The following is a 13,228-nucleotide window of genomic DNA, read 5'->3' as shown; positions in this document are numbered from 1 at the left end:
GGGGATGTTCAGAGACGGCGAGAAGGGGGTTGGATGGTGTCTCATGAGCCTGTGCAACCAAGCTCAAGGTGTTTCTGAGGCCGCTGGCGGTCACAGATTGGCTGATGTTCAGGCCCGGTGTTGTGTATCTTCGGGTTGAGGTTGATAATTGAATGATATCACTTTTGCGGTGTAGTTGCCATTCTGATGCAAGCTGACCTTTGCTGTCCATGGACCATTGTATCTCATCATCGTCTTTTCTGCCTGGCGGTTGTCAGTACTGACAGCTACCTACCTTTTCAGCAAAGACGGCCAGCCGGATGAACGCCGACATAAAAAAAAAGGCTGTGTCGTCACTTGTAGGCTGGATGCACATCGAAGTCGGTGGAACATTCTCTTGCTATTTCAACCCTACTAACTGTCGCTCAAACACTGATCACACGCTGCCCTTCTTCTCTGTAAGCGCCTTGGTATCCATATCAGCTTTGCTAGCCCATTTCGACTTTGCTCTAATCCTGGCGCCATAGATATAAAACAGATACGGCAAAGGAGCCATACTCAACGCGATAAATCCTGGCACGGAGCTAGCCCAGTGTATCCCGATGCCACGATACATGTAGCCAGTAAATAATGGAAATATGGCTCCGAACAAAGATCTCATGACCACGTTGCCTGCTAATGCACTCGCGGCGTAGATCTTGTATGCGTCAGTAAGGTAGGAATTGACTGAAGTCCAAATGACGACCATGCCGAAGCCGAAGAATGAGCCTGCTATGACTGAGCTGGACCAGTGAATGCTCGGTGAGTTTGTCCAGGCGAACCAAAAGATTCCGATGGGTATGAAGAGGGCTCCAATCATGGCGGGTTGGAGGCGGACTTCAGGATGTGCGGTGTTCGCTTTGGCTTTCTTTGCGAAGCGCTGACTCACGGGAATGTTGACTGCGCTTGCAGCCAGCACGCCGACGCCGATGCCCATTAGCGCTAAACCACCTAGGCCAGGATTCCAGCCTCGGGCTTCCTGATAGACGTAAGGATATCCGGAAACGAAGAGGTATAGCGTCCCGTAGGTGACGCTGATCCATAGTGCGAGCAGGAATACGATCGGATCTGTGAACATAACCTGCCATGGTCTCGTAGCAGCTTTCTTGAATGCTGCGCCTGCCGTAACAACGCCGTTCTTCTGCTCAATGTTGCTGATGTAGTGCTTATTCGTCATTCTCGACAGTGTTTTTGCGCGGCGGTGCAGGAGAGTGGGACCGAAAGTTTCAGGTACGAGCAGAGCACCGCAGGCAAGACCAACGCCGCTGAAGATCGTGAGGAAGGCCATCACCCAGCGCCAGCCGGCTGCTGTCCCTAGAAAACCACCAATCAACGGGCCGAGAATTGGTCCTAGAGACGTTAGTGATGATCACGGAGAGTACTGTTGACTCAACTCGCCCATGATAGGAGTTGCGAAGTAGAAGCCAAATGCCAGCCCGCGCTCGGCTGGGTCGAAGATATCGGCAAGATTGCCATTAGAATTAGTGAATGTACAAGCTGCAAAGCCTCCCGCGAAGAAGCGAAGAATTACGAGTATCGCAATGTTCTTAGCTGCAATAGTCCCAGCATTGAAAGCTGTGAACCCGATGAAGCTGGCAATGAGCGTAACTTGTCGACCAGAAAATTCAGATAGTGGTGCCCATATTAACGGGCCAACACAGAACCCGAGGATGTACAGCGACAGCCCGAGAATTGCGACCTCTTCACTGATTCTAAATTCTTCTTCTACCTCAGTTATGGCACCGACGTATATCGAAGAGCCTAAGGCTGCGATAAATGTGACTAGGGACACGGTCGCAACGATGGTCCATTTCTTCCATCGTGGAAGTTGCTTGGGGTCGCCCGGGTCGTTGTCGAGGAAGGATATTATGTAAGGATCTGATTCTGTGCCTGAGCCTTCGTACTCCTTCGAGTGGAGGATGCCATTTGTGACCACGCCGCGAGGGCTGAGCAATTGCCAGTGTGACGCTCCTTCCGATGGCTGCTGGTTTAGTGTCTTTTCCGAGGCATTATCCTTCGGGTCAGATACTGGTCGTTCTGGGTACGGGCGGACGAATGGTGCAGGTGGGAACTGTGGTACCTCGTCCTTCGACCGTACATGCTTCGGGTCGGTCGACATATCGTCTTGCTATCGTTCGTGCCAGGCGCGTAAAAGATCTGTGCCAGCCCTGTCTGAACAATGCACGACCATCTGGATACGAGTAGACATGACGAGCCTGAGCAGCCATCGTCCGCATTTCAAGCCCATGTCAAACCTCTTGGTCTCCACCACGAAAGTGTCAGATCGCCCGATATGGCTTCCCTGGGGATGAAAGCGCATACTATGGGTACGGCGGGAGATCCTTATCGAACCAAAGGGAGCACCATGGAGGATTGTTGACTCGCGAATGGTTGCCCTCGGTCAAGCTGCGTATGTACGGCTGTTGTCAACAGTCTTCGTCAAAAAGCAACCCTGGCGTCGATCAAAGCGCTATGGCTCTTTCGTGCTGCTCAACAGAGGAGAACAGGGATCCGCCATGACGGAAATCGGTCGCCAATCTGTCAGATCTGCCAGACCTGGTTCAGATTGTGGAGTCTGGCTTGCAGAAACGGGTTCCTGTGGACCATTATTTCACGTACATTTGTGAAGTCATGCATGGTTCGTGGTTACCACATCTCGAGATCTCAACGAAGCAGATGCTGTCCTGGGCACAAACTAAGAACGTAGTACTCTCTCAGTTCATCAAGTCTCGGACCACTCAAGTAGAAGAATCCGCTGAAACTGATTCAAGACTTCATGACATGAAAGAGTCCTGCTCGTAAAGAGAAGGAGCGTCTTACTGACTCAGCATGTTGGCATACGTCATTAGCTGCTTCATGTGGTCGCCTGCCGCGCTCGGTTATTTGCAGTCCTGCTTTTGTTAGATACAGTCCTCTTTCTTGGCTTGTGGCGCTACTATGCCCGATCTTGACTGACCGATACATAATTAGGTTATCAGCTTTGTTCTATCGCGAAGCCGCGATAATACCTTTCCTTTTCTACTTCTGAACCACCAGCGCTTCTAGTTACCTAGCTAAGGGAGGTTTATCAGGTACTTAGGTTTATGCTTGTGATTCGGTAATCGATAGCTAGGTAGCTAGGTCAGTATAGGTAGCTAGGTCAGTATTAGCTACTAGGTAAGTGTTAGATACTATTCATCTAGGTTAGGGTTGGTAAAGTAGTTAATTAAATAGACCTGTTCGGAGGGAGAGGGCAGCACTTACTAGCGCATAAAATGTGACTGTATTTACTTTTCGTAGGACTGCAAATAACCGAGCGCGTCGCCTGCCTATCCGTACCTCCTTCGACTCCACAAGCACGATCCTTCGACTCTTTAGTTCGGAAGACATGCCTTCACCTTGTTGCTGCAGGCTGGCGTGAGACACGCTCGCGATTATACATGCGCGTTTCGAGCAGAACAACTCGGGGTTGCCGGCATAGCGACACATGGATGATGTCCGTTATTGTTAGAAGCTCAGCTACAAACATGCTGCTGAAGTATTCGATTGCCATATCCTGAGCTCGTGTCTCCATGCTCGACTTATCAACCCAATCCGAAGCCTCGCAATATGCCACACCTTGCTGACCAGCAACAAATCCATTGAACCGAGATCCACGATGGCTCCTCTCCCCGAGCCTGCTGTATACTACTTAGCACAACACCTGAACCTGTCATGCTGGCCTTCTCATGCGCGACAACCTCGGATCTCTCCCTGCGCTTCCTGAGAAACCAAACACCTGGACTCCTGCCACACCTCCATCTCCCAGGTTGGATGCAAACATCTGGCTAGGTCTACCAACTGCAACGGGAGGGTAAGGCGTCTGGAATCTGCCTCTCTGGTTCCCTCTCACCACCCGTAGGCTTGTGGTAACAGGTTGTACTAGGAACATGAAGGATGGGCTGTGCTGGTTGCTTCGATTCCTTCTTGCTTGTGGTCGTGCCCTGTCCTGGCAGGGCGCGGCAGTAGCTGGCACCATTATTGTGACGATTGGCCCTGGCCCGTCTAGTGGTCTTCTTCTCTGGTGTGCTGGCATCGTAGCACGGAGGATAGACCTCGCGGAAATGGTTCTTGTGGTGAATACGAGACGAGGTTGGAGTGGTCGTCGGATATTCAGCGTCTTCGAAACTGGTAGGCGGGAGCTTGCTTCTAGGATGCTTTGACGTTATCAGCAGAAATGCCCGGTGGATGCAGGGTTCTTATACACGTTCCTGACCTGCAACAGTCAACCGACTTCGCCAATATGAGTCAAGGACATGTACTCATCCTACTGTCATAAACGAATAGTCCTCTCCTGCATAAGGTCTGAGCAACCGAGGACAAGACTCATGCTGCTTGTGGCTACTCTGTTGAGCTCGTCCGGAACGGCACGCTTACGAGTGAACAGCCGAGTATGACCAAGTCGTGCTCGAGGTTCTGCTTAGAATCGTCGCCTCCTCATTGTGGAGAAGTGACTCTTGAGTCGTGCGGTGATTCTACGAGCCCGGAAACGTCCCGCCGGCTGCATGGCGCTTATGATGCTTCGACTAACAAGCATTAGCAAGTCACGGTCACTCAACAAGAAGGTAAGCTAGCAGGTGCAGACGCCACCTGCATTGCCCCAGCAGGCCAACAAATCGTCCAAGTCAAGATGCCAGAACACACTTGAGGCAATGTGAAGGTGGAGGAAAGCATCCCTCCCACACGGGCAACTACGTCTCCAGAAAGGACAAAATCATGAAGTCCTTCAAAGATGCAGCATATCAATCAACGCTGATGCCATTAAACGCCCTGCCTAGCTCGAAGCTCGAAGTTCCTCCACAACGTACAGTATGATAGCCAATACCTACAAGCCAACCTGTAGACGGTAGTATCTTCAACAGACTCTATATACCCCGACTATCACCGACCATCTGCAGCAGCCGTCCTTCCTGCCATTCTGAAGCTCACGCTGGTTTTTCCTTCCGCGAGACGCCTGTATAACGACATCTCGGGGTCTTTTCCTTCGCAGTATCGAAAATGGGGCAAGCTCAATTGCTCTCCAGTCCCACGTCTAAATGTCATGCCAGCTCACAGCTCCTGCACACTCCACCCAGCCACACCTTTCATCCCATCCATGGCGCGCTCACTTCTTCGACGAATCCCCGGACTTCTTGGGGTGATTCCCAATCACCACCTTCCTCTTCGAACCCCCTGGGTAGGCGAATTTGTTCGGTGGGTTCGATTTCAGAGGTTCAGGATGAGACTTCTTGTTTCCTTTGCCGCCGGTACCGGTGCCGGAGCCTTTGTTGTTGCCGCTGGAGCTGGAGCCGTTGTTATTGTTGTTGCCGCTCATTGTAATTGTGATTTGGGTTGGGTTATGCGGATGAGACTCTGGCTGGTCGGATGACTGGTTCTGGGGGGTAGGTTGGTATCTGCTTCGGGCTATCTGGTTCAAAGTGCTCTGGTCTATTGGTATTGATTTGATCTGATTTGCTCTATTGGAGATTGTACTGTGGTAGATGGATTGAGATTGAGATGTCCGGATGTATTGAAGCAGCGTGAGGACTGCCCGTTATGTACTTTGCTAGCTGTACCTGTTTGGAAGGCATCGAGCAATGATTCAAAGACATGACTATCTGGTCATGAGGCAGCAGCGACGTTCGGTCGCCAATCAGCAAACCGTACCCATGAATTGCAGTGCCAGTTGGGATCCTCATCTCAACGAGTGTATCGGTGAGTAAAAGTTCATTCGTGATCGGCTGTCACTGGTGCGGTGGTGTTGAGTTGGTGTCGTTGTTGGATGGCAAGGGCGACTGGAGTGGGTGACATGTGATAACTCGAACCAGAGGGAGATTTACTGATAGTTGTGGTCTTAATCATAGCGGACAACGTATGCTGGAAACAACGGTAGGCAATATAACCATTGCTAGCCGGTCGGATGTTTGTGATATTGATGTCACTGGCATCATTCGCCGACGACTTGGAACATGGTCGTTCGTATATTGGTGGAGAGGTTTGTTTCTGTGGTGTCAGCAACATGAATGATGATACGCACGCATGAAGAACTGATGATTGGAAGAAGCTGGGATAGAGTGTCAGTCATTAGCAGAATAGATCTGGTACCTCAGTATAGCTGAATAAGTCTTCGTGTCTGCTGCCTGCAACTGTCCAGCGGTCATCTACCGCGTCTTAGTCCGGTATTGTACATCATTACTCGTGATGCCTTCCCATATGAGATCTTGACCCGCTTGTCCTCTGACTATCCCATTTCCCGGGCAAGAACGATCGAATCCAAATCGTCTCATTTATCATTAGATGGCTTTCCAAGTCATTGATAATTGGTTGATGTTGATCTTGCAAACCCTAGTCCTGGTCGCCAATCCGTCCAGGGGGCATCGCGTGTCCAACTGCGATCCTTGTCTTGATGCTGTACACAGTGGTGTAGACTTTGTCTGACCACATTCTTCGTTCACAGCACAAGTCGTGTCCCGTTTGGTTGCTTTTCCAGCTCTTCCTCCGAGCAAAGCTCTAGGCCAACGACTTGTGATCAAGTAGGCCAATCCCAGACCTGCTTCAAGAAAGCTTCCATGTTTACCTTCTTCCCCTTCATCTCCACAATCCAAGGATGTTCCAACATCCTCCACGGTGTCGCTCTTCTGCTCGGAGTCTTCTCCAAACAGCATTCGATAAAGTACTTCATGCCCTCCGACCACTTGATCTGGTTATCTGGCTCGTCCTTTAATTTCGGTATCGGCTGTGCGACGATGTATGTCAACAGGTCAATCAAACCAGCTCGTGGCTGCATCTCAGTGCCATCTGCTGGGAAAGGGAAGCGATGCTGGGCGACTTCGAGGAGGGTGACGCCCAGAGACCAAACGTCGGATGTGATGGTGTAGGACTGTCCCTGGATACGCTCGGGAGCCATATAATAACTGGTTCCGATGAAGGTGTTAGCATCACCTTTTGTGCCGAATTCTCCAGAGACACCGAAGTCGCAAAGTTTGACTTGACCATTGCGACCGAGGAGTATGTTGGACGGTTTAATATCTGCAAAATATGTTAGTACATTCCAAACGACGTTGGCGAATAGCTTACCTCTATGTATGATCTTCTTGCTATTGAGGTATGTCAACCCATGCAGCACGCCCTCGGCTATCCGACCCAGGACTTTCTCTCCCGTTCGACCTCCGAGCTTCTTGACCTCGCGGTAGATAGCGTCGAGAGATCCGCCCTCACAGAACTCCATGGCTATGCTAAGAGTACTACTCGACTTGTCGCCGAATGCGCCATAGTAGCGGCAGATATATTCACTTGTACAGTTTTTGTTGAATTTCAATTCTCTCAAGATCTGTTTCCGCACATCTGGGTCTGGACTTGTAGTGATGATCTTCAGGGCAAAGACGGTATTGCCGCCGTCCAGCACACATTTTGTCACAGCACCACCTGCGCCTTCACCTAGCGAACCCTTCTCAATGATCTTTTTCTGGGCCGAGGCTGCAGCCCAACCGTCGTCATCGAGGTCTTCGACGTCGACTGGAGCGCCTTTGTCAATGGCTAGTTTATCGAAGTCTATGTCTAGACCACCCATGCTGTTTTCTCTTTCCATGGATATCGAGGAGATTGCAGAGGAGGGGTCAGGGGTATGGCGACTCTGGTTGAGGAAGGACAGGCTCGAATATGTACTGGACGACGCTGACGGAGGCATTGAGAGGTCGTTGTGACTATCAGATCGAGATCTGTTGCTGGACTCTGAGGTTGTGGACATGGACAATTTGGGCTTGGAGGGTCGGCCACCTGGTTGCTCGATGGGCTGTCCTTGTGAGCCCATGGGTGTAGCTAATGATAGCTTTGGAGCGCCACCTCTTGAAGCCAGAGAGAATCTTGGGATCTCTGCTGGTTGCTCTGCTTCAGGTCCGACAGGTCTTTGGTTGGGTGAGGGAGGGATAGCCAGACCAAGCTTCAATCCTGGTCCTCCTCGGCCCTTTCCACCTGGCTGCGGCGGCCGTAGTAGAGGTACTGGTGAAGACATGTTGTGATGTGTAGTTGTGTAGTCGATACAGATGGGGTTGGGTGCGCAAGGCGCTTATATGCTTGCGGTCAACGTAGTCGTGCCTCGTATTGTTCCTTTCTTATGCTTGTATATACGACGGTGCGGTGATGTATGGATATCTCGTCTTCCGCGTTTATTCGTAAGGTATTGGTGTCTTCAAGACCTGCTTGTTCTTCGCTTCTATTGAGGCACGTGGTTGCACAGAAGTGTTATCAAATAATCTGTTTCCTTCGATGGAGGGGAAGTGGCACGCTAATTCAAGACCACCAGATTCATAAGCCTTATGAAGCAGAATGACTGATATTGTTTGCTGGTTGAGTGTCGCTGTCAGCGTGTAAATGAGAGATAGAGGAGAAGGAAGGCTCGTGAGAGAGAATCAGTCCAGAGGTTTGGAAACGGCTTCAGGTTGGGCGTCTGGCCGTCGATCTTCAGCAGGTGAGCGGCTACTTGAAACACTTCGATCCAATTGTCTGAATCCGGACGGAGAAGCTTTGGGGGCCGACTCAGATTAGCCTGATCCAAGCAGACGAAATACCCTGTTTGCTTATTGGACGCCTCTTCCAGATGAATTGTCGACGTCGCTGTGATTCGTAGTATTCGATATGGTATCGTGTTGGCCCGTAGTGCTGACCTGATGTCTGCAGATCAAGCGAGGAAGAGAACCCTTTTACTGCTTGAATATACAGGAACTGGATCCTTCAGAGCTTCGATGAGAATCCAGACCTCAGCCTCATACACCGTGCAGGGCGCTCATACGAGTACTAAGGTTAATCTTCTCGTGACTGTGGACGAGCTGAACCTCGAAGTGTGTCATGCATATACTACGAACTATCTCGCTTACGGCCTACGAAAGAACAATGACAACCAATTTCCAACATCAGACGATCGCGGGCAGATCGTTCCACTGGTACCACAAACCACGTTGCTGATGCTGTTTAGACCTTGACTTCCGGCAGTACTCTCCCGAATAGTACTTGCTTCGACGCATATGACTGGGTTTACGAACGGGACCATGCTCTATCGCGGAGCATGCTGGATACCACAGCGGCACACTTTGTCATCCCCAAGACGAAGCGACTCGGCATTCTGCATGGCACCAAGACCTTCAACATCTCACAACTGTTGCGAATCCCCAAGTCACGACTAGACAGGCTTGGACTCCGCCTGTTCACAGCTTTGACAACAGAAAACCACCGAGTCGTACAGTACTACTCGATCCACGTCAGGCATCTGACATGAACCGTTACGGATACAAACCCATGCATCACAGGACAAGCATCATCACCTGTTCCCCGCTTTCAAGGAACCCGAATCACACGATTCGCTCCATGTGGATCTGTTCATACCGCTCTTTTGGCATCAAATCGTGCAGAAAATGTACCTTTGTCGCCCACGATCATGCGGTGACGAACTGCATGAGAACACTAAGTGTGTTACATAACCACCCTTGCGACGTGTCACCGTATCATCATCGCTTTGATAAGCTCTACAAAGTATCTGGAGAGCAATAATGTTTGACTCTCCCGAGCTGCCCGACGGGAAAGGCAACTTACATGTGCTTACAAGGTTCAATAAATCGTCCGAGGTCTCCAAACGCAAAATGCTCGTATCAAGCTTGGTGTCTGAGTTTCGATCTGTGTCCTCGAAGAAGCGTCCACTCTATCCATTATTGTCGATCGCCCGGAGCATGTTCAGGATTGAACCGACTCGGCGGCCTACCATCCGGAAACAAGGACGAGTATACGTCGCGACGAAATGAAGAGAAACTTCTACTGCAGATTAAGATCGTGCTTGCGACGCGCCACCGAGTGCTCGAACCCAACGAACTTGGGAATGTGCGGTGGCATGACCAAGACACAAATGCCCAGCTTTGTGGGCTGAACTCGGACACTGACTCTAGTTACACAGGACCCGGAATGCTTCCTCTCCCTTGTCCCAACGACGGCCACGCAACAACACCAGTCAAATTCATGGACATTTTGATCGTACATCGAAACTGACCTGTATAGAAGTCATTAGCGACTTCACCCCAGCCAAATCACGCTCATTACATACAATCTAACTCGCCTTGTCAGCAAAGCAGGCTTCATACGACATGGACATGCTCAAACTCCGAAGCGTACCGGTAGGTGCATACGAGTCCATGAAATACCGAAGCATCGTGAAGATGATAATTCACGTACATCACGGCAACGCACGCAACTGGCGCTGTTCGTAAGTCAGGCGCAGCAGATGCATGGGCTGAACCGATGCACCAAACGTGCCATCATTAGCTCTGCTGAAGCGTTCTACAATGCAGGTCTGACCACTCGCCCAGGCGCACTGCTCTCTCGTACAAAGTAGGGACATATTCAAATCAGCCACTAGTCCGCTCAAACGGTACAATGAATTTTGTCGACCGACTCCTACCACCCCGCCACGCATATATCGAGCATTCAATCAGTCTTATATCCCCAACGATCATGAAGACGGGACAATACGTGGCGCAAGACACAAACACACATCTAACGTGCGCACGTTTACGAACGACTTCAGCCACATTGACAACACTAGACTACCTGGGTTGTCTCTCCATATCTCGCAGCCCTCAAGCCTACAAGTATCACTCTGGCACGTCCTCAATCCTTTTGACCCATCGGACGAGGACCAACCTACTTACCTACCTACCATGATAGCTCACAAACAAAGATACCGAGCGACTCACTCAACCTGCCCTCTCTCCTCAGCAGCAAAGCAGCTGCCACCTTCCACTCCTCGACTACCTCGCAGTCACCAGCCTCAAGATCCATTCTTACCATCCGCATCCCACCACACAACCGTTCACATCTACCATCCACCCCCCTCACCGCAATACCATAGAGTAACTCCCACACCTGTAACTCAACGCCTATACCGCCCCTCACCCACACATCGATCCCTCCCCTCTCGTCTCATAAGCATCAGAGTTCCTACTATTCCAGCGACACCACACCACCCGATCTACCCGTCCCCACACTTCACACAGTGTCATCAAGTTCACCGCTCTATAGTCGTCTGTCCGTCTAGTGACAAGGCAACATCACATCACATCAAATTTCAGGTATGTAGTCGATCAGATAAATAGTTACTCTGGGAACGATTGATCTCGTAATTCATATGAGAGTAGCAGGAGCAATGCACTCCACATCTCATGAGATAACTTGTTGATGTGCGGCGAGCAGGTTATTGGTTGACTGGCATGTCTCACGTCTAGGTGGTCTCAAGTCAGATACAGCACGTCCTCTACAGCGCGGCAGAAGAAGCGATGATTTGAATTTGCGGTCAAAGTATTTCATGAGAGTGACGGTAAGAAGAGCTATGGACTTGACTCGTTGAGCAGGATTCAGGATATTTCTATCCTAGCCAGGATGATGCAAAGCCGGGACAATAACGGTATGAAGGCATGATCGAGGCTGAGGCGTACCCAGCTTGTCCACCCCATGTGATCCCTGCCTCAACCAGCGACCATGTTCCGTACTATTGTGCCGAGCAAGTCCAGTTGAGCAATTTGAGATGTGTGATTCATATTCGGATAACGAGTCGTGTATGGCGTTGTGATTTGGTTTTCGATTAAGGAGAGGTGGATTGTAATAGTCGTTATTCATGAGCGTTGGCCAGCAACAACACGTATCATTGCCGTTGCCAGCACAGTCGGATCGAGCTATTAAGCTAGAGTTTGATATGGTATGGCATCGTAGCAGTCATCAGTGTGTATTCATTCGTGATCGTAATCAAGTTCGCGCCTTGAAACCGGGCCGAATCGAGTCGAGCCAAGTGGATGTGCATTGCGCAAGAAACCTTCTATACCCGACGCCGAAAGACGAAGACAAACAAGTCATGCCACATGCTTTTGTCTGAAAAGAAACGCAACAAGCCGATGGGTATCGTATCGTGAGATGAGACCGGTGACAGCTCGAAGGCTGGAAGCACAAGCACCAAGGAAAGGAGGCCGTGAGGTTAAACTCGAAGTTGCACTTGACCAGGCGATTCAGCGCTCTAGGCCGAATCAGAAGACATATTCTGTCGACGAGTCTTCTCGGCCTCAAGGTTCTCGTATAGCAGATAAAGGGCCTTCTCGTTGGCAGTTGCGCTTCCCATGATGGTGAACATTCGCTCGCCGGTATCATCATGAGGAGCCTTAGCAATAGAGATTCGGGCGCCTGAGCTCTTTCGGATCTCACTTATTTTGGAGCCACCTCTTCCGATGATGCAGCCAACCATATCGGCAGGGATGCTGATGTTCTGGGTCTGAACCTCCTCGCCATCCTCGGTGACAGTGGGGATGCCGCTGTTTCGAACTATGCCAATATCTCCTCCACCTGCACGGTATGGTCGCTCGCTGAAATCAGCACCGTTGCCAGTTCTGTTGTAAGATCGATTGCCACCACCGTAGCCCCCAGTCTGTGTGCCCAGACCTGCTGTGACTGCTGGAAGAGCACCAGTAGCACCGACTTGAACACGGACCATTGGATTATACAGCACGGTGCCCGTCCCTCTCTGCCAATCTTCGACGAGGCACTTTCCGATCTCCCAAACGGCCTTCTCGATGCCTTCTGGTGTACCCTGGACTTCGACAATTCTTTCGGTAGATTGTGGGAGCATCTCCTTCTGGGCAACCATGCGAACACCTGAGGCATCTTGGATTTGCTTGATCTTGAGACCCTGTCGGCCAATGATTGTACCCATCTGGTTGTGGGAGATGAGGAGACGGATAGCTGTAAAGAAATCAGTATATAGCTCCAAATTGATGGACTTTGTTCACATACGATGAGTACCGTTGTTTGTGACAGTTCCTCCCATGCCCATAGCTGGAGCACCCTCAAGCAAGCCCTTAGCGACGATAGAGTAGGCTTTGGAAATGCCAGACAGTTGGCCAGTCACAGTCAAGACCCGATCATGAACACCTTGGACAACCTTGCTAACACCAGCTTTGACTCCAGTCTCGTCTCGAAGGTCTGCGACGTTCTTTCCTCCTTTTCCAATGATCACACCAGCTTCTCTGCTAGAAACGATGGCTCGTAGGGTAAGTTGAGACTGTGCAAATTCGTCGTCTGTCTTTGGTGGGGCATCATCGCCTACACTCAGTTGGCCAAGACCCTCAGTTAGACCAGCGGTAGGATCCTCACGAGGCGTGGTCTGTGTCTCTGCGGTAGACATTGTAGA

General features: G+C 50.6%; 4 protein-coding genes across 4 annotated transcripts; all 4 read right to left on the bottom strand.

The window, feature by feature from the left end:
- Nucleotides 1-415: 415 nt before the first annotated feature.
- PMZ80_007583 (uncharacterized protein) lies at nucleotides 416-2,137 on the bottom strand (the record flags this gene model as incomplete). Its single annotated transcript, XM_064875990.1, has 2 exons — nucleotides 416-1,368; nucleotides 1,408-2,137. The coding sequence occupies 2 exons, from the start codon at nucleotides 2,135-2,137 to the stop codon at nucleotides 416-418; spliced, it is 1,683 nt and encodes a 560-aa protein (XP_064728254.1).
- A 3,003-nt stretch (nucleotides 2,138-5,140) lies between these two features.
- Nucleotides 5,141-5,350, bottom strand: PMZ80_007582 (uncharacterized protein; the record flags this gene model as incomplete). The annotated part of the gene is made up of 1 exon (XM_064875989.1): nucleotides 5,141-5,350. The coding sequence occupies one exon, from the start codon at nucleotides 5,348-5,350 to the stop codon at nucleotides 5,141-5,143; it is 210 nt and encodes a 69-aa protein (XP_064728253.1).
- Nucleotides 5,351-6,544: 1,194 nt separating this feature from the next.
- MKK1 (Protein kinase C signaling pathway involved MAPKK protein) lies at nucleotides 6,545-8,026 on the bottom strand (the record flags this gene model as incomplete). The annotated part of the gene is made up of 2 exons (XM_064875988.1): nucleotides 6,545-7,044; nucleotides 7,093-8,026. The coding sequence occupies 2 exons, from the start codon at nucleotides 8,024-8,026 to the stop codon at nucleotides 6,545-6,547; spliced, it is 1,434 nt and encodes a 477-aa protein (XP_064728252.1).
- Nucleotides 8,027-12,061: 4,035 nt separating this feature from the next.
- On the bottom strand, nucleotides 12,062-13,222 carry HEK2 (RNA binding protein, heterogenous nuclear RNP-K like protein; the record flags this gene model as incomplete). Its single annotated transcript, XM_064875987.1, has 2 exons — nucleotides 12,062-12,780; nucleotides 12,832-13,222. 2 exons carry the CDS (start codon nucleotides 13,220-13,222, stop codon nucleotides 12,062-12,064), a joined length of 1,110 nt encoding a protein of 369 aa, XP_064728251.1.
- Nucleotides 13,223-13,228: the final 6 nt, after the last annotated feature.

This window comes from Knufia obscura, assembly GCF_036327395.1.
Source record: "Knufia obscura strain CCFEE 5817 isolate CBS 148926 chromosome Unknown scaffold_9, whole genome shotgun sequence".
Taxonomy (NCBI): Eukaryota; Fungi; Ascomycota; class Eurotiomycetes; order Chaetothyriales; family Trichomeriaceae; genus Knufia; species Knufia obscura.
Note: the sequence above shows the minus strand (reverse complement) of the source record. Positions and strands in the feature narration are given on the sequence as shown.